This window comes from Ornithodoros turicata, chromosome 4 (assembly GCF_037126465.1).
Source record: "Ornithodoros turicata isolate Travis chromosome 4, ASM3712646v1, whole genome shotgun sequence".
In the NCBI taxonomy this organism is placed as follows: Eukaryota; Metazoa; Arthropoda; class Arachnida; order Ixodida; family Argasidae; genus Ornithodoros; species Ornithodoros turicata.
Genome location: NC_088204.1, coordinates 61479217 through 61504743, shown reverse-complemented (window position 1 = coordinate 61504743; position 25527 = coordinate 61479217). Strand labels below are relative to the sequence as shown.

Sequence of the window (25527 nt, the reverse complement as noted above, 5' to 3'; positions counted from 1 at the left end):
CAGATCATGTGTGCATTCTTCTTTTTAGTGGTTGAATAATGTGTTGTCGCCTGGCGGCATTGGTCTTGTAAACCAGCGGAAGTGAGGTGCAAAGATATCTCGGATAATCACACTTTCATTGTGTAATTGTACAGTGCAGTTTATTACGTCGTTATTTTTTTTATCCTTTCTTTGTTTTCGTCCTGCTCTTAAGCTCCCCTAAGCTATGTATGCCCTCACGTAAGTATCTTGCTTGTTCTTGTGTCTGGTGCTTGCTCTCTCGACAGTGTATAATATCGGCAGATACGTTCACGAGGAATCTGCCGCTAAAGTTGTCATTCATGCCTAATTCTTACGTACGTACCTACAATGTGCATACGATGCCATGGCATTGCCAAATACAACTCGTTCACACGCTTGTAATTCCCTTAAAGAAACGTAATTACTATTCGTGGAAAGTCCAAGATGTGCGCAAAGGATGAAGTGATGCAGCGGTGGTGACCCGTAACGATACTATACGGTGGTGGGGGTGGTGGGGGTGAAACGATTCGCCGTTGTCGGCCTCACAGAGGTGGGCAACGTCACGACTGACGCTACTACGAAGGTGACGTCTTGCAATTAAGCAACCAATCAACTTACTTTATCCAAGACAACTACAATTCCAACAAAAATATCTTTTTCGTATGTATAGGTGCAGCACAGCTGTGTTGACAATCCGTGACATTCACGGTGTTCTTCGCCAGTTAGCCGCAGGCCGGCAACGCGAAAACATAATTGCACGAATCGTAACTGCACAGGTGATATCAATAACGTATTCTGGCATGAGCAAACCATCACACAAATAATTATAATAATAATGATAGAAAACACTGCAATCAAGAAGGCTACGTCAATACTGCGGACGCTCCCTTTCCACCATCACCAGTCTACATTCCAGTATGCTCCGCAGAGAGGGAGGGATGCTTTGAAAGAACACTGATATCACTTACGTCAGCGCGAACGACTGCCGTCATAAAAATGACGGCCCCCATGTTTGTTTCGGAATGGTTAATTTACGATTACTTAAAATATGGGGCCGTCTTCTGGAAATAAAGGGTGGTTTCAGACACAGCTCGATATCGACTTCCAGAATATCGTTACAGGTATCCCCGGAGCTGACCTGTAAGACTGTTTCCTGTGTGCAAGAGAAACCACAATTTATGTTTGCATCGGAGCATGCGGTTTGGCACCCGTCCGTTCGAACGAAAGCCGTTGATATTCAGAGTGGCATTGTGGGCGAGTGGCCTGCGTTAAGTTTGTTCTTCCTGAGCCTGATTTCAAAGCAGCATGATTTCCATGCTGTTTTGATTCGGATGGACGTCTTTAGCGCGTTACTGATGGTTCAATTAGTACAGTTAGCTGACCACAGAAAATGTCCAAAACATGGTGTGTCTTGTTTAGATAAAAGGTTAACGAAGAAATAAAATTCGTATGGCCATTATGCACCCTGTACAGCGATGTCACGACCTCTGTATATGTCCGGCGCTTCAATGAAGGCACATTGTCTGCAGCGTGAAACATATTTAGTGGACAGTTATCTATTCTTGACAGGACCTCTTTCTTTCAAGTCTTTATACTGTGCTCTGACCCATTACTTACATCTTTTAAACTGTAGGTCTTTTTCAGTATGTATCCCAGGAACTTCTGGCACTGCTCATCGGCACCCAAATACTTGCCGGGGAGGTATTTCTGTTTGTTGTACGTGATGTGGGCGTCATTGGTCAACATGCATGTGCGGCCTCGAAAGCTACGAGAAAAGTTCTAACATTATCCTAAGCAAAGTACCTTCTATATGTTTACGATACCTAGCACCGTAAGCCTAGTACCTCGCCTACATCCACGTATTAAACTTTTATTTCTGTCTCGATATGGACGCAGTTTTTCTTGTAGACTATTTTATACATACTGGATAAGATATCTGATCATGTCGTTGCAGCACGAAGAGAACCTGAACTCCTTGCGGGAATTCTGGATGTAGCTCATGATGTATCCGTCACTCCACGGGCACCGCGTTGATCCACTATAGTGATGCAATACGCTCGGGGCATGATCACCATCATGGGGACAGCCTAGTCTGTGCAAATATTTACACGGTGTTAGCTCAATTTGCTTAATCCGACTGGTGAGGGTCTTCAACCTACAGGTGACCAACTTCGTGTGCTACAGTTCGAACGTGGTACCAAGTCTTTGGAATATCTTCTCCTATACCAACACGAGCGTCCGTGCAGATGCCTCCGACGTAAGCGAAACCTGCGTATATACATATGTTGACTTGTTTGGGTGGCCGCGGAATGTTCGGAACGCTCACCTGCGTAGTCCTGTAGATACCCGCCACGCTGCTCAATGATGTTCAACCTGGATTAGGGTACAAACAAATGAATACGGAATGAAAGATCTAAGAAAAGATCTTCCCGGAACAGCATCGCAAGCAGTACTTCCCCGACGACCTTGTTATCGGCCGCGCGTTCAAAGACACGTCCCAGCCAGGGGCGGATCGCGTTATCAAGGGGCCCTTCTTCAAATATGAAGGACAGGCTCCCTTCTGCCTCCCTTCTGCGCTGTTGGTGGACTAGGCAGGACTGGCTCGATTTCACTTATAACGTTATAAGTGAGATCATGTCAATCCTACCCGATGTCGCCAAACTACTTTTTTGTCCCCGGTGGGAGAGCGTCACAGTGGAAAAACAAAAAGAAGATGTCAACCTTTGCAACTGTGCCGATGATATCTGCATTTCTGCTACTTGGCACTTTTTTTTTTGTAGCTTTTCACGGTAAAGGAACCTGTGATGGCATCAACGACAACGGAATGGCGAAACGCCTTGCCCCAAAAGCAAGACTGTGACGGCCCTTCAAAGAGCAGATTCTATGTGTGGGCTAACCGGAGTCTCAAAAGTGTAAAGCTAGTTTCGATTTGCAACAGTTTGCATGAGACAGTTCATTGAAGAGGGATATTATACTCTTAAAAATGATGGTGGTGGTGGTGATGTTGAAAGGGCTTGCCGTTGTCGGCCTCACGTATGTGGGCAACGTCACGACTTACGCCCTGGGGAAAATGTGCGTCCTGGGCCGACTTCTAGGGGAACTGTGCCGACATATGTCTGAAAGCGTCTGAGGAAAACCCAGGAAAATGAACTTCACCGCATAGCACGCAACTAGCCAACCATCACCTCGAATGATATCGTTATCTGCCCCGATTTGTTGGAAACGGGAGGCGTACGCCTTTTCTGTGACACTTATGCTGTTCATAATTGTCACAGAAAAGGCGTACGCCTCCCGTTTTCAGCAAATCAGGGCAGATAACGATATCATTCGAGGTGATGGTTGGCTAGGAGCGTGCTATGCGGTGAAGTTCATTTTTAAGAGTGTATGGTGGGACTAGTCCCACCATAGGAATATCAAAGTGCGGTGTCCGTGCCCAGCACACGCACCTACGGGTGCTTTGAACCAGTAAGCCCGTTGGAGGCATATGCGCTTGTGTCGTCCATGTTTATGTCCTACATCGGCTAATTCTCGTTGTGTAAGTCGTATATAAGCAAGTACATCGTCGGCACCGCATCCACGTCGTACTAAAAAAAAAAAAAAGCAGTTTGTTCTGGCGGCAGGGCTGTAGTCATGGGTGCCACCAGGATTTTTTCAGGGGGAGGGGAAGGGGCTGGCAGACTGTTTGGGGTGGCGGTTTTCACGGTACATTCTAAAAACACAACTTCACCGCATAGCACGCTGTGCGCCAAACATTGCCAAGAATGATAGGGTTATCGCTTCTGATTCGAAGAGAGAGGGGGCGTACGCATTTTTGTGCCAATTTGGATATATGAAAATTGCCACAAAAAGAAAAGAAGCGACAACCCTATCATTCGTGGCGAATGGTGGGCGGACAGCCTGCAATGCGGTGAAGTTTTATTTTTAGAGTGTACGCTTCTCGAATGTAGAGAGAGAGAGAGAAAAAAAAGAATAATTTGCGAGTGAGTTGTAACGGCGATGTTTACTTGCTGAACACATTATGCATTACAAATTACACATTGCTTACACATTATGAAGCGAGAGAAAGGAAATAAGGTCGAATATGAGCGCCAACCAAGAACTTATCAAAACAGGCAAAGGCGGACGTATCTTCTCTGCGGAGGTCGAAGTCGGGAAGGCCAATGGAACGCTTATTGGAAGAGATACTAGAAGGGTATTTGTAACTACACACTCTTAAGAATGAACTTCACCGCATAGCACGCTCCTAGCCAACCATTATCTCGAATGATATCGTTATCTGCCCTGATTTGTTGAAAACGGGGGGCGTACGCCATTTCTGTGACACTTATGCTGTTCATAAATGTCACAGAAAAGGCGTACGCCCCGTGTTTTCAACAAATCAGGGCAGATAACGATATCATTCGAGACAATGGTTGGCTAGGAGCGTGCTATGTGGTGAAGTTCATTTTTAAGAGTGCACTCGTAAAAATGAACTTCCCCGCATAGCACGCAACTGGCCAACCATCACCTCGAATGATATCGTTATCTGCCCTGATTTGCAGTTCGAAAACGGGAGGCGTACGCCTCCGTTTTCGTGTGCTCCCGTTTCGTTTTCGTTTTCGCGTGCTATGCGGTGAAGTTTCAGGACACTTTCAAGGAGGTCAGTTAGGTTGGCTGTACGTGTGCTCCAAATACCACAACTATATTCCAGCGTTGTTCGTATCAAAGCCGAATAGGCAAGTAGTTTTACATTGGGAGGTGCTAATGTTAGGGTTCATTTAAAAAGACAAGTTTTCTATTATAGTATCATTTATTATGGTATTGACGTGAGTGAACCACGCGAGGTTAGAAGTGAGATGCAGTCCTAAGTACTTATACGTAGTTGCAGTATGTCTGAGAGATCCGTTGATTTCACAGCTGCAGTTGTACACTCTTAAAAATGGATTTCACCATATAGCACGCTCCTAGCCAACCATCATCCCGAATGACAACGTTCTCGCACCTGATTTGTTGGAAACGGGAGGCGGAGCCTATTCTGTGCCGTGCATAATGGCAAAATAGGCTCCGCCTCCTGTTTTCAACAAATCTAGGGCGAGAACGTGGTCATTCGGGATGATGGTTGGTTAGGAGCATGCTATGTGGTAAGTTCATTTTTAAGAGTGTAAGCTTGCTTGGAGCGGGAAAAGGGCATATGCACACATGTTGATACCTTAAGAGGAAGCATCCATGAAGAGCACCATGCACTGATGATGTCAAGATTTTGCTGAAGAGAAACGGAGTCTGACGGAGCCCTTATGTATCGATACAGCACGCAGTCATCAGCAAAACGATTAGTAACGATGAAACAGAGTCAGTGGCGTAGCCAGACCTCCAATATGGGGGGGGGGGGGGCTCGATACGAATACCAGCCCCAGTTCCGACCCCCCCTGATACTGGCTGGTGCGCCACCACACACATACTTGGGCATACCGCAAGATAGGAGATGCAACTCTATAGTATAATTGATTTGAACGTTCACAATGCGATTACGTTTATGCTGTCTAGAGGCCGTGTCACCAGATTCCAGAATGGAAGTATTTTGAAAGGAACTGCAAGAACATAAGAACTTTCGCGATCGTCACATTGGTCCCCCCCTCCCCGCCCATACAGCATTTTCTCCTCGGATTTGCACGGTTTGCGTGGCTCAGCCCGTGGCAGGTAGGGGGGGGGCGAGCCCCCTTAGCCCCCTTAGCCCCCCGTGGCTACGCCACTGAACAGCGTCCGGTAAGTTATTAATAAATGTTAAGAAGAAAAGAGGCCCAAGGACTGAGCCTTGGGGACGCCAGAAACTATTGGAAGGAGAGAAGAGCACGTGCTATTTACCTGCGTTGCATGTGAGCGATTTTGTAAATAGACCTGTATGAATCCATCCTAGCACATTGCTATCACGGTTAAGATTAGACGACTTGCACAGTGGAAAAGAATGACAAGCAGAGTCGAAAGCTTTCCTGAAGTCCAGGAAGACAGCGTATGTCCTGGTGAGTTCTGAACTCTAAATAGACTCCTAAGGGCAACTATTTTGCAGTGGCAGATAAAAAGCTTTGTTTTAGTGGCTCTCTCCAAGTAATAAATTCATACGAATTTTTATAACAAAATCGACTGGAGTCGAGCATCAACTCTGGGACGTTTGGCATGGATGGACCCAGTTAGAAGCATGGACCAATAGTTGTTGGAGTCTACCAACCAATGAGGTAGCTCAAATTTAGTGATGAGTGGAAGTGACCAATGAGAGAGCTAGAGGCATGGAAAAATACGTGTTAGGGAGCTTAGAGATCTAGAGATGAGTGGAAGTGACCCACGAGTGGATGTCTCTGACTAGCCAGAATTATGGGCCAATAAGCAGTTGGGCGTCCTTAGCCTATGTGACTATGTGTCTATATGTGTTTCATTAGCCTATGTGTCTATGAGGGATCACAGAAACCTAGATACGTGTGGCTCTAGAATTACGGACCAATAAGCTGACGGAGAGATTAGAAATCCACAGATTTGCGGAAGCGACCCAGCAACATAGCTGGACCAGTAAGCTCCATATGAGGGATAAATCTAGATCCAGAGATGAGTGAAATTGACCAATGAGTGGCTTACAGCTAGAAGCATGGACCAATAGCAGCTAGAGCCTACCAGTCTATGTACGGGCTTAGAAACGAGTAGAAATGACTAATGATTTGCTGTCCTAGCTGGACCAATATCCAACTGGGCTGGACCTTTGGGAAAGCTCTAAAAAACGTAATGAATAAAGGGTAAAATCAACTTCTTGTGTGTGTTTCTCTGTCTGAAGCCGTTGCTCGAAATCGCAAAGGAAAGTGGAGAAAGCCCTCTTCGTTTTTCCTAAAGAAGGCACCAACGTAGACCGCTTCTAAACCTGGACTGAAATATATGAGACCGAAAACCAAAAGTGTCACGTGTCATACATTAAAGAGTGACACACGCTAAAGACTTTTAGGTGGATATCACCACCTACACCAGCTACAAGAAATGGAGCTGCAGGCGACATATGTAGTCACCACGTAGCTCTAGCAAACACCCAGTTAAGAGAAGAAGAAGAAGCACTTGGGGAGTGGCCGCGGCTGGTGGGGCCTTGTCTATGTTAGCTGAGGCTTTGAAATGACCGGAATTAGCACACCTGGACCAATGGACAGGTAAGCAATTTGGGAGCAGACTTAGCAGCCTGGTGAATACATGTGAAGGCTAACCGTGGAAAAGTCAATCAAGTAGGCTTGAACCGGAGAAAGACCGATGTGAAGGGGGCGGAGACAAGCCAGCCAATCAGCGTTCACTGGGATTAGAATGGACCAGTTAGCGTGCAGGAGGCAATGCCAGCCAATCAGAGATCAGTAGGCTTGGACCAATCAGTGTGTAGGGCCAGAGCTAGTGAAAAGGGGCGGAGCTACAACCAGCCAAGCAGCAATCAGTAGACTTGGAATGGACTAATAGTGTGAAGGGGCGGAGCCAAGCCACAATTAGCATGAAAGGGTGGAGCTATACAAGCGAATCAGCGATCAGTTTGCTTAGAATGGACCAATCAGCGTGAAGGGAAGAAGGTACGATCGACCAATCAGAGGGCTTAGAACTGGCTGGTATTGAATTAGGAATAGATTGTGTTAGATTGGAACTAGATTGTTGGATCAGAGCTGAATTGTACTGGATTAGAATTGGCTCGCGTTGGATAAGATTATATTCTATTGGATTAGAAAGACTGCCGCTTGTCCCAGGGTACCTCTGCAGAGTGTTTCACAAAAATCCCCCGGCTGGATAATTCGACAGCGGCGCCACCTACCGGGGAAAGTTTTTTCAGTTAGGATCATTGATGCGCCGGTCACAAACTGGCCGCTCAGTTTCTCATTTGCATGCGCTCGTTAATTAAATAAACATCCTGACTTTATTGTTTTACTCCGCTGGGGTGTAGTATACCTGTGCCGTAGCAATGGTCACTCTGACACAGTGCCAAACCAGTAAAAAATAGCTTCGACTTTTAGTGATTTTTACGAGTAATTAACTGGATTTGGTTTACAAATTTCTTGCGCTCTTTCGCTCAACTACTGTAGAAGTGGTTTTTTCCGCGTGGAAAATATTTTCGCGTTTTCGACCAGACCTGCTTTGAGGATTAATTCGCGAGAACTTAAATTCGCGACACAGGTTTCCGGGAGTGCTTTGCTCTTGCATATCGTGCCGCCGTCAATACTCGGGCATATTTTGGCACGTACTAAGACATCCGTTGTTCACGTGTATTGCGGCATTCTAGGTCTATTCCTTTCTTCTCCTGACAGCGATGGGAGGAAAGGCCCTGTAGGAGGCCATAGTACTGGTCGTGTGCAGGTCAGCCAGTTCATTTTAGCAGTTCTTATTAATTATCACTTTCGGCACTGAACAGTTCGGTTGAAATGTGGTACTATCATAAGATCTGGTTTTGATAATGCGGGGAAATGCATGTTCCGGCTTCGTGGTATGGTATATTGTATGTATAGTGCAAAGCGTTTATAGGAGTAACAAAAGCATGATGAATTTTCTTTTCTTTGCATCTTGCCTGATGGGATAAGACAATCTTCTGCGCTTGCTTAAACTGCCTACGCTGCATGGAATAGAGGGGTCAGGTAGTCACGGTATAGCGTCGAACGCCGAACGCTTTTCGCCCTCATATGACCAGAGTTATTCGCGGGAACTTAAATTCGCGACTTTGGAGGTGTGCGCGAAAAACGCGAAAAATAATTCCGCGCGAAAAAAACCACTTCTACAGTATCTATCCTGAGCTCAAATTCGTGTTCATCCGCTTGCATTGGCGGGTGGGGAACCGCAAGATAAGGAACAGCCGCGAGCGAGGGTTTGATATAGCTTCTCGTTTTCTACTAAACTCTTAAACAGGATTGCGGTCGTGTCATTCGATGAGCCAGACAGTGCGCCTTTATTGCCATAATCATAAGCAAAAATCACTAAAAGTCCTATTTTTTTACTGGTTTGGCACTCTCTCAGGGTGACCATCGCTGCAGCTCAGGTACCAAAGCCCATCGAAGTGAAACAGAATAGTCAGGATGTTTATTTAATTAACGAGCGCATGCAAATGGGAAACTGAGCGGCCAGTTTGTGGCCGGCGCATCAAGGATGCTAACCGAAAAAAAAAGTTTCTCGACAGGTGGCGCCGTTTTCGAATTATTCAGCCGAGGAATTTTCGTGAAACACCCTGTATGCTACTCACCCGTCCTGCTGTCGCGACCAGCGTGACTGAGGGAGAAATTAGATCAGTCATTGCGCTGCCGCGGAGCGTGCTTCAGCGTCCCGTTCGGCTGTGCAAGCGGTCATGTCGGGACTAGAGATGTAAACGCAAAAAAAAAGAAAAAAAGAGGAAAGAGACGACCAAAACTATTCGTTTACGATATTTCAATGAGCTCACAGTGAAAAAACCCAGCAAAATTACCGGACGGAATGTTTTTTCAGTATCGTTTCATTGTGTGCTGTCAATATATAGCGGAGGTTCGCAAAGCAGTTGGACCGCGGGACACGTGAAAAGATTTCACCACGTGCGAATGATCGACTCCAGGCAAGGGACCACCAGTCTGCAAGCACTGTACAATGTAACAGGGCTTGTTTCACGGCGCACGAGGCCCATGCAATCTTAGCAAGCAACTGCGTCACGTGATGCGTCTCAATTTGAAGATGTGCACGCTAAATTACGCAACAAGGTCACAGCCTTGCTAAGATACAATCACGAATTGTTACCGGAAACATTACCACCACTACCACGTTACCCCAAAAGGGGTAGTACCCATTTTAATGCCGATGGCGCCCTGCTTTAGAAGCTATATGTTGTTTCACGAAACTCATTTAAATTTTTATTGAAGTAATGAGCGCCTACAACTCATCCACTCGGTGCGCAGGTTGTAGGCGCTATCGGACAGATACTTGTAAACAGAAAGTTCTTCGATTGGTGCACCGGTTCATGAATTATTTAGCCCGGGGATTTAACTGAGACACCCTGTATACTTCATGACTCCATACTAGAGGCCTTCCTCTGGTACCCAACATGCGTGTCGTACTAACAGCCGGCACGCAGACGTTGTTGAATGATGAAAACCGCATTGTTGACCTGCACTTTGATGCATACGCAAGTGCTGAAAGTGCAATGCGGGCATATCAGGTTCATAATGCCCCGAGCATCGTAACAGTTCTCTGCCCCATGTCCTGCCCCCATTGACTACATCTGATCAACAGGTTTGGCCGCTACGCTATAACCTTGTAGACCAGCGTCGACCGCAGTTGGTGACCTGGTTCACAGCTGTTAACGCAACCACGACGCGACCTCACCACATCACAATTGTGCGCTGGTAAAACTCAATTATTTCTGACGTTTTATAAATTTCCACAGAAACTGTCACGCTCTGCTTACTATAAAATGATGCCGTATGCTACCAACTGCAGTAAGAACAAAAAAGTTATTTCGTGTTGTAATGGAAGGAGTGTTTGTTCCAAGAATGTTCGGACAACACAGAAGTAAACAGACTGAAGTTCCGCCAGCTATGGTGTCAGTAGATCGCTTAGTCAACACCTTTCCATTTGATAAACGTCGTAGTCATAGTACTAACACAACAGAAAACCTGATCTGTCATCCAATTTTTTCAAGCTCAAGAGAAATGTTAGGTAAGCCCCTTTTACACAGGAAACATCGCGAGCTAAACCATCGCTGAGTGTGTTATCTTGAAGAATGATAATCCCGTTCGAATATAGCTATAAAACAGAGGACTTACCCAGTCACCAAGTAGACCATGTCATATGTACTGTAGTTTTGGGGACGCAAGTTGACATACTCCCTGAGCGCAGAGAGGGACGCTGTACCGTGGATGTTTGCAGCTGAATGGTATTGTAGGAAAGACTCAGTCGTCCTCTGCAACAGGACAACCAGTCCCCACTGAGTTGGTCGCTGTCTACTAATCCAAGGGTTGCAGGTCCGAACACCAGCAAGTTGGTGGCATAGCGCACTTCCACAAGACACGAATGCGACGAAATTGTTTTCCCTCCCTGCTTGTCAAAACGTCGGGTGACCTCGTTCCTGATAACATAGCTCTCATACCTAATTAAAATAAATAAAAGACGCGCACAATATCTCTCCCCTCGCCTAGCAGTATTATTCCTTTGAAATCGCCTTCCGTTGTTTGGCCAGAAGTGATGAATGGAGTTCAACGTGGGCGGGAGATTCTTTTATAACATTACAGAAAAAGGAAATCACACAAAAAGGGCAAGGCTAAGCATGTGTTTCCAGATAATGAAGCTCCTGAGTGGTGCAGTTATGCATTTTTGTTTTCCTGATCTGTGGAAAAAAAAAATGCTTCAAACATTTCACTTTCTGACATGGATCGAAAAGCTCCCTCTATCTTGGCTTTCATGAAAATCGAGGTGCATCCGCATTGGATGACACGCGCTCCTAGACTTCCTGATATTGTGCCTGATAAGTAGACTTGTGTTTTCTCAATGCTAACAAAAACACAAATCTCAGATTTTGTTGGCCCAGTTTGCATTGTTTCTCTTTTCCTGTAATGTTATAAAAGTCTCTGTGTGAAAAGCGCATTTCAGTTGTCAGTGGAGCCTACAACAGTTTAACTAGTTGGGATTGCATCTGAGCATACATGGATAATGGAAGCATGCATTATCTGGCTCAATTCTACACGGAAGTGTAGTTGTGGGTTATATCTTATTACGCAATAACACACAGTTGCGAGGGGCGGTCTCTCATCTGCTGGTATGAGTCCAACAAGACAATGACGTCCCCTACTTTGAGAGAAACCGATACAATTCTATCAATATTTGTGGTTTTTTTAAAAGATGCTGGAAATGCGTGTTGTGCATCTATATTTTCCGTACTGACGTGGCCATTTTTAGGCCTGCACTTTGAAGAAGGGGATTAGAACAAATACCCATGAATGCTTGCTTGTAACAATATTATGTCAGTAGTAATGACTGGACTCTCGTAGTTCACAACGCTCAACTGGCCTGAACACGATTAATTTATTAATTAGAGCTTGGGACCCCCCTCATTAATCAGCACACACCAGGGAGTCACCACACTCATTGGGAAACATCTAACTCATGTTCAGACTAGCTGAGCGTTGTGGACTACGAGAGTCCATAAAAAAGAAAAAAAAGATAGAGATAGAGTGGAGAAAAGGAGTTTAGTCGAAGATCAACGACGCCATCTTGAAGAAAGTGGTACGGAACGGCCGCTGACCATCGCCGGTCGACGGAGCACATAGGCAGGTTGCAAAGCATCGCAGCTATGACCTCAAGTTCCGGACATCCTGTGACGTCATCATGACATGCCTGGGCAGGTTAGGACAGCTCTGGACATGCGAGGAGAAAAACACTCGGAATACCGAGGCTGGGAAAGCAAAAGTAAATATGCTAACCATCAAAAGCTAACAACAAAAAGAATTAGTTACACAACAAATGAGCCCACCACAACAGAGTCACGGGGAGCGCAGAACGATGCGACTGCTCCATCCGACAGCCAGGCAGAGAACTGACTCGTAATGGTTTTTTCTCCTGTATAAAGTCCCGCAGCTGCACCCCCTAGCCATTATATTCTCAACTAATCTCACGGCAAGGATTCCCGGACAACAGCAACCAGCGCCCGACATGAAAATCATAAAAAAGGGGGGACAAAGTTATCACGAGCGAAAGCATTAGTTACACAACAAATCAGCCCACCACAACAGGAGCGCAGAATGATGCGACTGCTCCATCCGACAGCCAGGCACAGAACTGACCCATAATGCTTTTTTCTCTTCTATAAAGTTACACATCAGCAGCCTCCCTAGCGGTTACTTTCTCAACAAATTTCATGGCAAAATTATTAAGAATCACGCCAGTGCTACTCTCGTTCCCAAGGCAGAAGAAGATAGAAAATGGCGGGGATGCCCGGACAACAGCAACCAGTGCCCGACATGCATGGGCATGAAAATCGCAAACAAAGCGGGGATAAAGTTGGCGAAAGAATTAGTTACACACCACATCAGTCACAAGGAGCACAGAACGATATGTCCATTCTGTCCGACAGCCAAGCGCAGAACTGAATCCTAATGCTTTTTACTCCTCTATAAAGTCATGTATCTGTCCCTCTTGCGGTTGATTTCTGAACTAATTTAATCGCAAAATTATTAAGAATTGTTCTAGCCAAGAATGTTCCTTGTCAAAAAAAAAAAAAAAACGAAGCTAGATGCGTCAACAGAGGAAAGCATGATGCGACTGCTCCATCCGACAGCCAGGCACAGAACTGACCAATAATGCTTTTTTCTCTTCTATAAAGTTACGCATCAGCAGCCTCCCTAGCGGTTACTTTCTCAACTAATTTCATGGCAAAATTATTAAGAATCACGCCAGCACTACTCTCGTTCCCATGGCAGAAGAATGGCAGGGATGCCCAGACAACAGCAACCAGCACCCGACATGAAAATCATAAAAAAGGGGGGACAAAGTTATCACGAGCGAAAGCATTAGTTACACAACATATCAGCCCACCACAACAGGAGCGTAGAATGATGCGACTGCTCCATCCGACAACCAGGCACAGAACTGACCCATAATGCTATTTTCTTTTCTATAAAGTTGGGCATCAGCAGCCTCCCTAGTGGTTACTTTCTCAACTAATTTCATGGCAAAATTATTAAGAATCACGCCAGCACTACTCTCATTTCCATGGCAGAAGAAGATAGAAAATGGCGGGGATGCCCGGACAACAGCAACCAGCGCCCGACATGAAAATAATTAAAAAAGGGCGACAAAGTTATCACGAGCGAAAGCATTAGTTACACAACAAATCAGCCCACCACAACAGGAGCGCAGAATGATGCGACTGCTTCATCCGACAGCCAGGCACAGAACTGACCCATAATGCTTTTTTCTCTTCTATAAAGTTATGCATCAGCAGCCTCCCTAGCGGTTACTTTCTCAACTAATTTCATGGCAAAATTATTAAGAATCACGCCTGCACTACTCTCGTTCCCATGGCAGAAGAAGATAGAAAATGGCGGGGATGCCGGGACAACAGCAACCAGCGCCCGACATGAAAATCATAAAAAAGGGGGGACAAAGTTATCACGAGCGAAAGCATTAGTTACACAACAAATCAGCCCACCACAACAGGAGCGCAGAATGATGCGACTGCTCCATCCGACAGCCAGGCACATAACTGACCCATAATGCTTTTTTCTCTTCTATAAAGTTACGCATCAGCAGCCTCACTAGCGGTTACTTTCTCAACTAATTTCATGGCAAAATTATTAAGAATCACGCCTGCACTACTCTCGTTCCCATGGCAGAAGAAGATAGAAAATGGCGGGGATGCCCGGACAACAGCAACCAGCGCCCGACATGAAAATCATAAAAAAGGGGGGACAAAGTTATCACGAGCGAAAGCATTAGTTACACAACAAATCAGTCCACCACAACAGGAGCGCAGAATGATGCGACTGCTCCATCCGACAGCCAGGCACAGAACTGACCCATAATGCTTTTTTCTCTTCTATAAAGTTACGCATCAGCAGCCTCCCTTGCGGTTACTTTCTCAACTAATTTCATGGCAAAATTATTAAGAATCACGCCAGCACTACTCTCGTTCCCATGGCAGAAGAAGATAGAAAATGGTGGGGATGCCCGGACAACAGCAACCAGCGCCCGACAGGAAAATCATTAAAAAAAGGGACAAAGTTATCACGAGCGAAAGCATTAGTTACACAACAAATCAGCCCACCACAACAGGAGCGCAGAACGATGCGACTGCTCCATCCAACAGCCAGGCACAGAAGTGGCCCATAATGCTTTTTTCTCTTCTATAAAGTTACGCATCAGCAGCCTCCCTAGCTTTTACTTTCTCAACTAATTTCATGGCAAAATTATTAAGAATCACGCCAGCACTACTCTCGTTCCCATGGCAGAAGAAGAGAGAAAATGGTGGGAATGCCCGGACAACAGCAACCAGCGCCCGACATGCATGGGCATGAAAATCGCAAACAAAGCGGGGATAAAGTTGGCGAAAGAATTAGTTACACACCGCATCAGTCACGAGGAGCACAGAACGACACGTCCATTCTGTCCGACAGCCAGGCGCAGAACTGAATCGTAATGCTTTTTACTCCTCTATAAAGTCATGCATCTGTCCCTCCGGCGGTTGATTTCTGAACTAATTTAATCGCAAAATTATTAAGAATTGACTATCACTATTCCCATTTAGGGCAGCACTATCGACATCGTCAAGACAAGAATGTTCCTTGTCAAAAAAGAAAAAAAAAGAAGCTAGATGCGTCAACAGAGGGAAGCATGCAAGTCGGGGCATGTCAGGAGCGCTATTACACGAGGACAAATCGCACGACTGCTGGGCAACAGAGGAAAGCAAACACAGAGACACTTGAACAGAGCGAAAAGACACTCAACATCATCGGACACGTACACTACATTCCCTCATTGTAAATCCGCTCGTCACAAAATCCACCTGCATCGTCGAACGCCATTCACCAGTGACGAACCACACATCCACACCCCATCAGAGGCAGATGGAACCGCACCGAAGCTACGCTCTTCCACTAACAGCCAACGCAATTGCTAGGAGCAGAATTAATGTGTCCACGCCCGCCAGTGTCCAAGAGAGAAGTGAATCCTTGCGCCCCCAGCAGGCTTTGCTCATTGGTCGTGACGTCATCCTATTGTCTCAGGGCTAGACTGTTTTTTTCTACTAATGTCCAACCCATCGCCTCTGGACAAGGTTCACCTGAAACAATAGAGTCACGGTATGACATCATCATGCAGCTGCATGGCTGAAGGACGCGTACGCTCTAAACAGGGGACCTGTTATTTATTGAATCACCATCCCAAGATTATTTCCTTTATTCTACTATAATGATTGCATTGGGAACTATTGCAGAAAAACACCATACATGAGAGGTGATTGTAGGAATTAAGCATTTCATTCCCAAAGTCTTACTAAATGAGACTTATGAGTACAGGAAAAAACAAAACAATGGTTCAGCAAGACATGTCCATCCCATCCGAGGGCCAGGCAGCTAACTGAATAATGACGCTTTGTTCCTCCTGAATAAAGTCACACACCTGTCCCCCTTGCGGTTACTCTCTGAACTAAATGAATCGCAAAATTATTAAGAATCGTTCTAGCTCTACTCCTATTCAGGGCAGCACTATCGTCGAGTCAAGAATGTTCCTTGTCAAAAAGAAAAAAACTACATGCAGAAGGAAAGTGTGACAGAACAGGTCAGGGCATGTCAGCGCATGTTTGTCAAACAAAAAGGGGGATAAAGAAAAGACAAACACTTGAACAAAGCAGAAAACCAACATCAAACTATTTCTAATCACACCCACACAAATTCATCTTATTCGAAGAACAGTGCTCATCGTAAATCCCTCCAGGACAATACACACCATTTTTCTATTGCTACACTTTTTCGAGTAACGGTCAATGCATTGCTACAGACTGCGTGACGTCATCATATCCTGTCTGAAGAAGACAGCGGCAAAGATAAACACTCCTATTATTTATTGAATCGCAAGGTTATTTCCTTTGTCCGACTCCTAATGACGTTCACTTTTACAATAAAATTCAACAAAAAATGCACCGTTTCATATTAGCGATTTTCACCCCAAAGGCTCATCGTGGTCATTAGAATCACAACACCAGTAAACTACACTCAACATCATCAACCAGGCTTATATAAGACATGACCCTTACTATGCTTGTATACTCGTTGCCTGAGGCAACACCTGCAAGCAAAAAGGCGCGAAAGCCTGGGGGCGAAGTTCCATTCGCGCACAACAAACCACAAGACAGAACGCCTTTACGTGAACATGACTGCATTCCCACTATATAAATGATTATTGTATTGCAGTTTAGAAAAACTACTACAAAACTATAATTTTTGCAGCCTACTAAAATTCTACTTTCTATGAAAACTATAATTGCCCTGTTACTGGGATCGCTATTATTCAAGCGCTTCAATTTTTTCTCTTTCCCATTTCAGCCTTGTCATGAAGTGAAGCAGACTAACATCTAAATAATTAATTTACACTGAGGGTGCCATGCTTCAGGAATTCCTATCCAGCACTCAGATGCAAGCGTTTCTGCACGAATACCTATAACAGCTGACTTCCTCAACATACCCAGCTCCTAACAACATCTAACAAAGAAGCAGAGAAACCCACTTCTCATGAACTCAGCTTTACCATGCGACTATCTTCTGCGCAAAAGCAGTGATTTGAGGAAAGACCAGCAAAAATTGCGCGCAATTGTGCTGGAATTGCTATGGCTTCAAAAACTCAAGCATATGCTAATAAACTAAGAAAAAGACACTCATGTCTGGTATCAGATAATCCTTGTATAATGATACATACACAGCCACATTGTCCCTTCGTAAAGAAAGCACAGGACGAGGGCACACAAATTCCTTTAAGCGAGAAGGGAAAAGGCTTAAGACGAAGCGCTTAGCAATAATAGCAGAGTCACCGGACATCGCTACGAGCTCAAGGGCTAACACAAGATAACAACAAGATAAAAGTGGCGGGTGAAATGGCAACACTGCTAAACAAGCCCCAGCATGCCATGATAATGTCGCAAACCAGGAAAAAAGCGCGTGCACACAGAAGCTCAGGAATGCACAGGGAGAGGTGCTTTATTGGAATCTCTCCTCCACGCTCACATACCAGCATTTCTGCACAAGTACTTATAACTGCATACAGCTTACTCCATCAACATATCAAGCAATGTGAATACTGACACTCAACAACATATAACAAAACACAAACAAGTTCAATTCTCATGAACTCTCCTCTGCCGAGCGGCTCTCTTCTGCTCTACCTGGATGCTGACTTTTCCCCCTCACCTACATTCTGAGTAAAAACAGTGAAAGAAGAAAAGAACCGCGAAGAATTACATGCATTTGTGCCCCAATAGCTGCAACTGCAAGAAACCGTAGCACACGCTAATAAACTGAGAAAAAGACAGCCATTCCTGCCAAGCAGATAATTCTTGCATAATGCCACATACACAGTCGCATTGCTCTCGCGTAAAGCAAGCACAGGACAGGGATACACAAATTATGATAAAACAGTGCGCTCACTCGCGGAATCGGTAACAGATCGCGCGCGTCGCGCGTCCAAACCGCGACAACGGGCCCGCGTTGCGCTCGCACAGGGAATCGGTCGCGCGCGTCTCGAGTCCAAACCGCGAGAACGGGCCCGCGCACCGCTCGCGTGGGGCGCGGTTCGGGCGCACTGTTTTATTACTTAAACAGCAACAGAGCTGACATTGTAGCACCCTCGCGATAAATATTTTATTTCGGCGAGAGCAGAATGTATTCAGAAAAGGCTTTGGGTGTGTAAGGTCAGCCCAAGGCGTGTTGATGGGAGCGCACTGCTCTGTTGGATACGCAAGCTTGCAGCCAGCGATGCTGGAATGATTATTTTATTTTATTTTATTTTGAGTCATTATCGGCTCACCTATTTATTGAAGACCTATGAACACATGTTAAGTGGTTTGGTTTAAAAATGATGAGAGCTACAGTGTGTAGCGAATGATGTTCACATTTACCCATTCTGCTCTATAATATTCTCGCAAAATATGTGGGTGAAAGGAAATAAAAGGAAAACGAAGTGAAGTCACTCCTGTATAATGATCGCTGCACAGAAGCACGGCACCGTTTTCTTCGTGGGTATAGCGAACATGCATTCCTTTCTTTTTTTTTTTTTGGTTCGCGCCGGCCGAGTGACGATATCCTATTACATCCGGAACGAAGACCTATTGTTTTGCGTTCGCATATATGTGTGTGCCTTCTTTTGACGACGGTGAGATAATTATTGACCTGAGGAATATTATGGATTTATGTGGTTGTGAAAATAGACTTTGTGTTTGTGTGTGTGCAAATGTGAGTGTGTACCTGTGTGTGTGTGTGTGCGCGCGCGCGCTTTTCTGAACCAGGGACCCCACTTGACAAGTAAGTGCCATGTGTTTGCCTTTTCGTGTGACACGAGTGATACATTTATGTACTATTGCGTGAAATAGTAGCGTAAAAAATAATTGTTATCGCGTTTGCATTGTAATCTATTCTATCAGTAGAAGTGAATAGGAGTGTTTTGTTTGTTCGTTAGTATGTGTCTGTCACGCTTATAGCTGTGTTCAAGCCTAGTTTTCTTGGTAAGAATTCTGACTTTACCGTATTAAGCTGTCCTAGAAGAAGTGACTTTCCCTTCTCGCTTACAGGATGTGTACCCTGGTTCTGTGCTTTCTTTAAGCAGGGATAAGCAGGGATTTCTTTAAGCGACTGTGCATGTAGCATTATGCAATAATTATCTGATAGCAGAAATGTGTATCATTGTCTCAGTATATTGGCGTGTGTCTCGTTATTTTATTTTTTTGCTCTTATAGCTATGCAAACAAAAGTGCGTGTATTTTTCGCTGCTCTTTTCTTATTTTCTGTACTGTTACGCAGAAGAAAGCCTCCTGGTAAAATCTGAATAGTGTTCTATCAGTGGAAGCCGGGTTGTTTATTTGATTTTGTTGGGTGTTCGATACCTTGATGAAGTAAGTAGTGCCTAATTTTGCATTAATGGGTTTTTGAGCAGAAATGCTGGTATCCTGAGCACGGAGTAGAAATTCCTATATTTCTCTGCTCCCTAAGAAAATTTGTGCGTCACTTTCCAAGCAGACCGCGTTTAGTTTACGCGAAATAGAAGAATGAAGTTGTGTATGCTCTGTGATTTTCTGTCGCAGGCTTCGGCCTTTTCCCCGATGAGCAGTATTTTGTATGCGATGTCGCATGTCTGGACTTGTTCAGTAGTGTCTTTCTTGCTGCAATTTTTACCCTCCGCTAATATCTTGTTGCTGTCATGTTGTGCTAGCCGTTGAGTTTCGTAGCGATAAGCGGTGATTCTCCGATTATTACTGAGCGGTTCGACTTAAGCCTTTTCCCTGCTCACTTAAGGAAATTTGTGTATCCCTGTCCTGTACTTGCTTTACGCGAGGGCAATGCGACTGTGTATGTGGCATTATGCAAGAATTATCTGGTGGTAGAAATGGGTGTTTTTTCTCAGTTTATTAGCGTGCGCTATATGGTTTCTTGCAGTTGCAGCTATTGGGGCACAAATGCGTGTAATTGTTCACGGTTCTTTTCTTCTTTCACTGTTTTTACTCAGAATGTAGGTGAGGGGCAAAAGTCAGCATTCAGGTAGAGCAGAAGAAAGCCGCTCGGCAGAGGAGAGTTCATAAGAACTGAACTTGTTTGTTTTTTGTTATATGTTGTTGGGTGTCAGTATTCACATTGCTTGATATGTTGATAGAGTAAGCTGTATTCAGTTATGAGTATTTGTGCAGAAGTGCTGGTGTGTGAGCGTGGAGGAGAAATTCCAATAAAGCACCTCTCCCTTCCTGAGCTTCTGTGTGCACGCGCTTTTTTCCTGGTTTGCGACGTTATCATGGCATGTTGGGGCTTGTTTAGCAGTGTTGCAATTTTACCCGCCGCTATCTTGTTGTTACCTTGTGTTAGCCGTTGAGTTTCGTAGCGATGTTCGGTGACTGTGCTATTATTCCTGAGCGCTCCGTCTTTTCCCTTTTCCCTTCTCGCTTAAAGGAATTTGTGTGCCCTCGTCTTGTGCTTTCTTTACGAAGGGACAATGCGGCTGTGCATGTAGCATTATGCAAGAATTATCTGATGCCAGACATGAGTGTCTTTTTCGTAGTTTGTTAGCATATGCTTCAGTTTTCGATGCCATGCCAGTTAATTCCAGCACAATTGCGCGCAATTTTTGCTGGTCTTTCCTCAAATCACTGCTTTTGCGTAGAAGATAGTCGCATGGTAAAGCTGAGTTCATGAGAAGTGGGTTTCTCTGCTTGTTTGTTAGATGTTGTTAGGAGCTGGGTATGTTGAGGAAGTCAGCTGTTATAGGTATTCATGCAGAAACGCTTGCATCTGAGCACAGGATAGGAATTCCTAAAGCACGGCACCCTCAGTGTAAATTAATTATTTTGAAATGTGAGTCTGCTTCACTGCATGACAAGGCTGAAATGGGAAGAGAGAAAAAATTGGAGCGCTTGATTAATAGCGATCCGAGTAACAGGGCAACTATAGTTTCCATAGAAAGTAGAATTTTAATAGGCGCCTAAAATTATTGTTTTGTAGTAGTTTTTCTAAACTGCAATGCAATAATCATTTATATAGTGGGAATGCAATCATGTTCCCGTAAAGGCGTTCTGTCTTGTGCTTTGTCGTGTGCGAATGGAACTTTGCCCCCAGGATTTCGTGCCTTTTTGCTCGCAGGTGTTGCCTCAAACAACGAGTATACGAGCATAGAAAGGGTCATGTATTATATAAGCCTGGTTGATGATGTTGAGTGGTCTCACTTATTATTTTAAAAGAGCAGTGGTAGTTTACTGGTGTTGTGATTCTAATGACCACGATGAGCCTTTGGGGTGAAAATCGCTAATATGAAACGGTGCTTTTTTTGTTGAATTTTATTGTAAAAGTGAACGTCATTAGGAGTCGGACAAAGGAAATAACCTTGCGATTCAATAAATAATAGGAGTGTTTATCTTTGCCGCTGTCTTCTTCAGACAGGATATGATGACGTCACGCAGTGTGTAGCAATGCATTGACCGTTACTGGAAAAAAGTGTAGCAATAGCAAAATGGTGTGTATTGTCCTGGAGGGATTTACGATGAGCACTGTTCTTCGAATAAGAGGAATTTGTGTGTGTGTGTGTTTGGAAATAGTTTGATGTTGGTTTTCTGCTTTGTTCAAGTGTTTCTCTTTTCTTTTTCCCCCTTTTTGTCTGACAAACATCCGCTGACATGCCCTGACCTGTTCTGTCATGCTTTCTTTCTGCATGTAGTTTTTTTCTATTTGACAAGGAACATTCTTGTCTCGACGATAGTGCTGCCCTGAATGGGAGTAGAGCTAGAACGATTCTTAATAATTTTGCGATTCATTTAGTTCAGAGAGTAACCGCAAGGGGGACAGGTGTGTGACTTTATTCAGAAGGAACAAAGCGTCATTATTCAGTTAGCTGCCTGGCTATCGGATGGGATGGACATGTCTTGCTGAACCATTGTTCTTTTTTCCTGTACTCATAAGTCTCATTTAGTAAGACTTTGGGAATGAAATGCTTAATTCCTACAATATCCTCTCATGTATGGTGTTTTCTGCAATAGTTCCCTATGCAATCATTATAGTAGAATAAAGGAAATAATCTTGGCATGGTGATTCAATAAATAACAGGTTTCCTATCTAGAGCGTATGCGTCCTTGAGCCATGCAGCTGCATGATGATGTTATACATCGACTCTATTGTTTCAGGTGGACCTTGTCCAGAGACGACGGGTTGAACATTAGTGGAAAAAAACAGTGTAGCCCTGAGACAATAGGGTGGCGTCACGACCAATGAGCAAAGCCTGCAGCGGGCGCAAGGATTAACTTCTCTCATGGACACTGGCGGGTGTGGTTAATTCTGCTCCTAGCAATTCCGTTGGCCGTTAGTGGAAGAGCGTAGCTTCAGTGGGGTTCCGTCTGACCATCATGGGGTGCGGATGTGTGGTTTGTCACTGGTGAATGGCGTTCGGCGATGCAGGTGGATTTTGTGACGAGCAGATTTACAATGAGGGAATGTAGTGTACTGTCAGATGATGGTGAGTGTCTTTTCACTCTGTTCAAGTGTCTCTGTGTTTGCTTTCCTCTGTTGCCCAGCAGTCGTGCGATTTGTCCTCGTGTAATAGCGCTCCTGACATGCCCCGACTTGCATGCTTCCCTCTGTTGACGCATCTAGCTTCTTTTTTTTTCTTTTTTGACAAGGAACATTCTTGTCTTGACGATGTCGATAGTGCTGCCCTAAATGGGAATAGTGATAGTCAATTCTTAATAATTTTGCGATTAAATTAGTTCAGAAATCAACCGCCGGAGGGACAGATGCATGACTTTATAGAGGAGTAAAAAGCATTACGATTCAGTTCTGCGCCTGGCTGTCGGACAGAATGGACGTGTCGTTCTGTGCTCCTCGTGACTGATGCGGTGTGTAACTAATTCTTTCGCCAACTTTATCCCCGCTTTGTTTGCGATTTTCATGCGCATGCATGTCGGGCGCTGGTTGCTGTTGTCCGGGCATTCCCACCATTTTCTCTCTTCTTCTGCCATGGGAACGAGAGTAGTGCTGGCGTGATTCTTAATAATTTTGCCATGAAATTAGTTGAGAAAGTAAAAGCTAGGGAGGCTGCTGATGCGTAACTTTATAGAAGAGAAAAAAGCATTATGGGCCACTTCTGTGCCTGGCTGTTGGATGGAGCAGTCGCATCGTTCTGCGCTCCTGTTGTGGTGGGCTGATTTGTTGTGTAACTAATGCTTTCGCTCGTGATAACTTTGTCCCTTTTTTTAATGATTTTCCTGTCGGGCGCTGGTTGCTGTTGTCCGGGCATCCCCACCATTTTCTATCTTCTTCTGCCATGGGAACGAGAGTAGTGCTGGCGTGATTCTTAATAATTTTGCCATGAAATTAGTTGAGAAAGTAACCGCAAGGGAGGCTGCTGATGCGTAACTTTATAGAAGAGAAAAAAGCATTATGGGTCAGTTCTGTGCCTGGCTGTCGGATGGAGCAGTCGCATCATTCTGCGCTCCAGTTGTGGTGGACTGATTTGTTGTGTAACTAATGCTTTCGCTCGTGATAACTTTGTCCCCCCTTTTTTATGATTTTCATGTCGGGCGCTGGTTGCTGTTGTCCGGGCATCCCCGCCATTTTCTATCTTCTTCTGCCATGGGAACGAGAGTAGTGCAGGCGTGATTCTTAATAATTTTGCCATGAAATTAGTTGAGAAAGTAACCGCTAGTGAGGCTGCTGATGCGTAACTTTATAGAAGAGAAAAAAGCATTATGGGTCAGTTATGTGCCTGGCTGTCGGATGGAGCAGTCGCATCATTCTGCGCTCCTGTTGTGGTGGGCTGATTTGTTGTGTAACTAATGCTTTCGCTCGTGGTAACTTTGTCGCCCTTTTTTAATTATTTTCATGTCGGGCGCTGGTTGCTGTTGTCCAGGCATCCCCGCCATTTTCTATCTTCTTCTGCCATGGGAACGAGAGTAGTGCAGGCGTGATTCTTAATAATTTTGCCATGAAATTAGTTGAGAAAGTAACCGCTAGGGAGGCTGCTGATGCGTAACTTTATAGAAGAGAAAAAAGCATTATGGGTCAGTTCTGTGCCTGGCTGTCGGATGGAGCAGTCGCATCATTCTGCGCTCCTGTTGTGGTGGGCTGATTTGTTGTGTAACTAATGCTTTCGCTCGTGATAACTTTGTCCCCCCTTTTTTATGATTTTCATGTCGGGCGCTGGTTGCTGTTGTCCCGGCATCCCCGCCATTTTCTATCTTCTTCTGCCATGGGAACGAGAGTAGTGCAGGCGTGATTCTTAATAATTTTGCCATGAAATTAGTTGAGAAAGTAACCGCTAGTGAGGTTGCTGATGCGTAACTTTATAGAAGAGAAAAAAGCATTATGGGTCAGTTCTGTGCCTGGCTGTCGGATGGAGCAGTCGCATCATTCTGCGCTCCTGTTGTGGTGGGCTGATTTGTTGTGTAACTAATGCTTTCGCTCGTGATAACTTTGTCCCCCCATTTTTATGATTTTCATGTCGGGCGCTGGATGCTGTTGTCCGGGCATCCCCCCCATTTTCTATCTTCTTCTGCCATGGGAACGAGAGTAGTGCTGGCGTGATTCTTAATAATTTTGCCATGAAATTAGTTGAGAAAGTAACCGCTAGGGAGGCTGCTGATGCATAACTTTATAGAAGAGAAAAAAGCATTATGGGTCAGTTCTGTGCCTGGCTGTCGGATGAAGCAGTCGCATCATTCTGCGCTCCTGTTGTGGTGGGCTGATTTGTTGTGTAACTAATGCTTTCGCTCGTGATAACTTTGTCGCCCTTTTTTAATTATTTTCATGTCGGGCGCTGGTTGCTGTTGTCCGGGCATCCCCGCCATTTTCTATCTTCTTCTGCCATGGAAATGAGAGTAGTGCTGGCGTGATTCTTAATAATTTTGCCATGAAATTAGTTGAGAAAGTAACCGCTAGGGAGGCTGCTGATGCCCAACTTTATAGAAAAGAAAATAGCATTATGGGTCAGTTCTGTGCCTGGTTGTCGGATGGAGCAGTCGCATCATTCTACGCTCCTGTTGTGGTGGCCTGATTTGTTGTGTAACTAATGCTTTCGCTCGTGATAACTTTGTCCCCCCTTTTTTATGATTTTCATGTCGGGTGCTGGTTGCTGTTGTCTGGGCATCCCTGCCATTCTTCTGCCATGGGAACGAGAGTAGTGCTGGCGTGATTCTTAATAATTTTGCCATGAAATTAGTTGAGAAAGTAACCGCTAGGGAGGCTGCTGATGCGTAACTTTATAGAAGAGAAAAAAGCATTATGGGTCAGTTCTGTGCCTGGCTGTCGGATGGAACAGTCGCATCATCCTGCGCTCCTCTTGTGGTGGGCTGATTTGTTGTGTAACTAATGC

General features: G+C 44.9%; 1 protein-coding gene across 2 annotated transcripts in view; it reads right to left on the bottom strand.

Moving 5' to 3' along the window:
- Nucleotides 1-25527, bottom strand: part of LOC135391657 (venom metalloproteinase antarease-like TtrivMP_A) — a 100151-nt gene that overhangs the window by 18774 nt on the left and 55850 nt on the right. For both annotated transcript variants that reach the window (XM_064621995.1, XM_064621996.1), the window contains exons 8-12: nucleotides 10755-10891; nucleotides 2327-2373; nucleotides 2160-2268; nucleotides 1925-2092; nucleotides 1618-1765 (exon numbers count right to left, since the gene is read on the bottom strand). In XM_064621995.1, the coding sequence (XP_064478065.1) occupies nucleotides 1618-1765; nucleotides 1925-2092; nucleotides 2160-2268; nucleotides 2327-2373; nucleotides 10755-10891 (609 nt within the window). The remainder of the gene's footprint in view (nucleotides 1-1617; nucleotides 1766-1924; nucleotides 2093-2159; nucleotides 2269-2326; nucleotides 2374-10754; nucleotides 10892-25527) is intronic.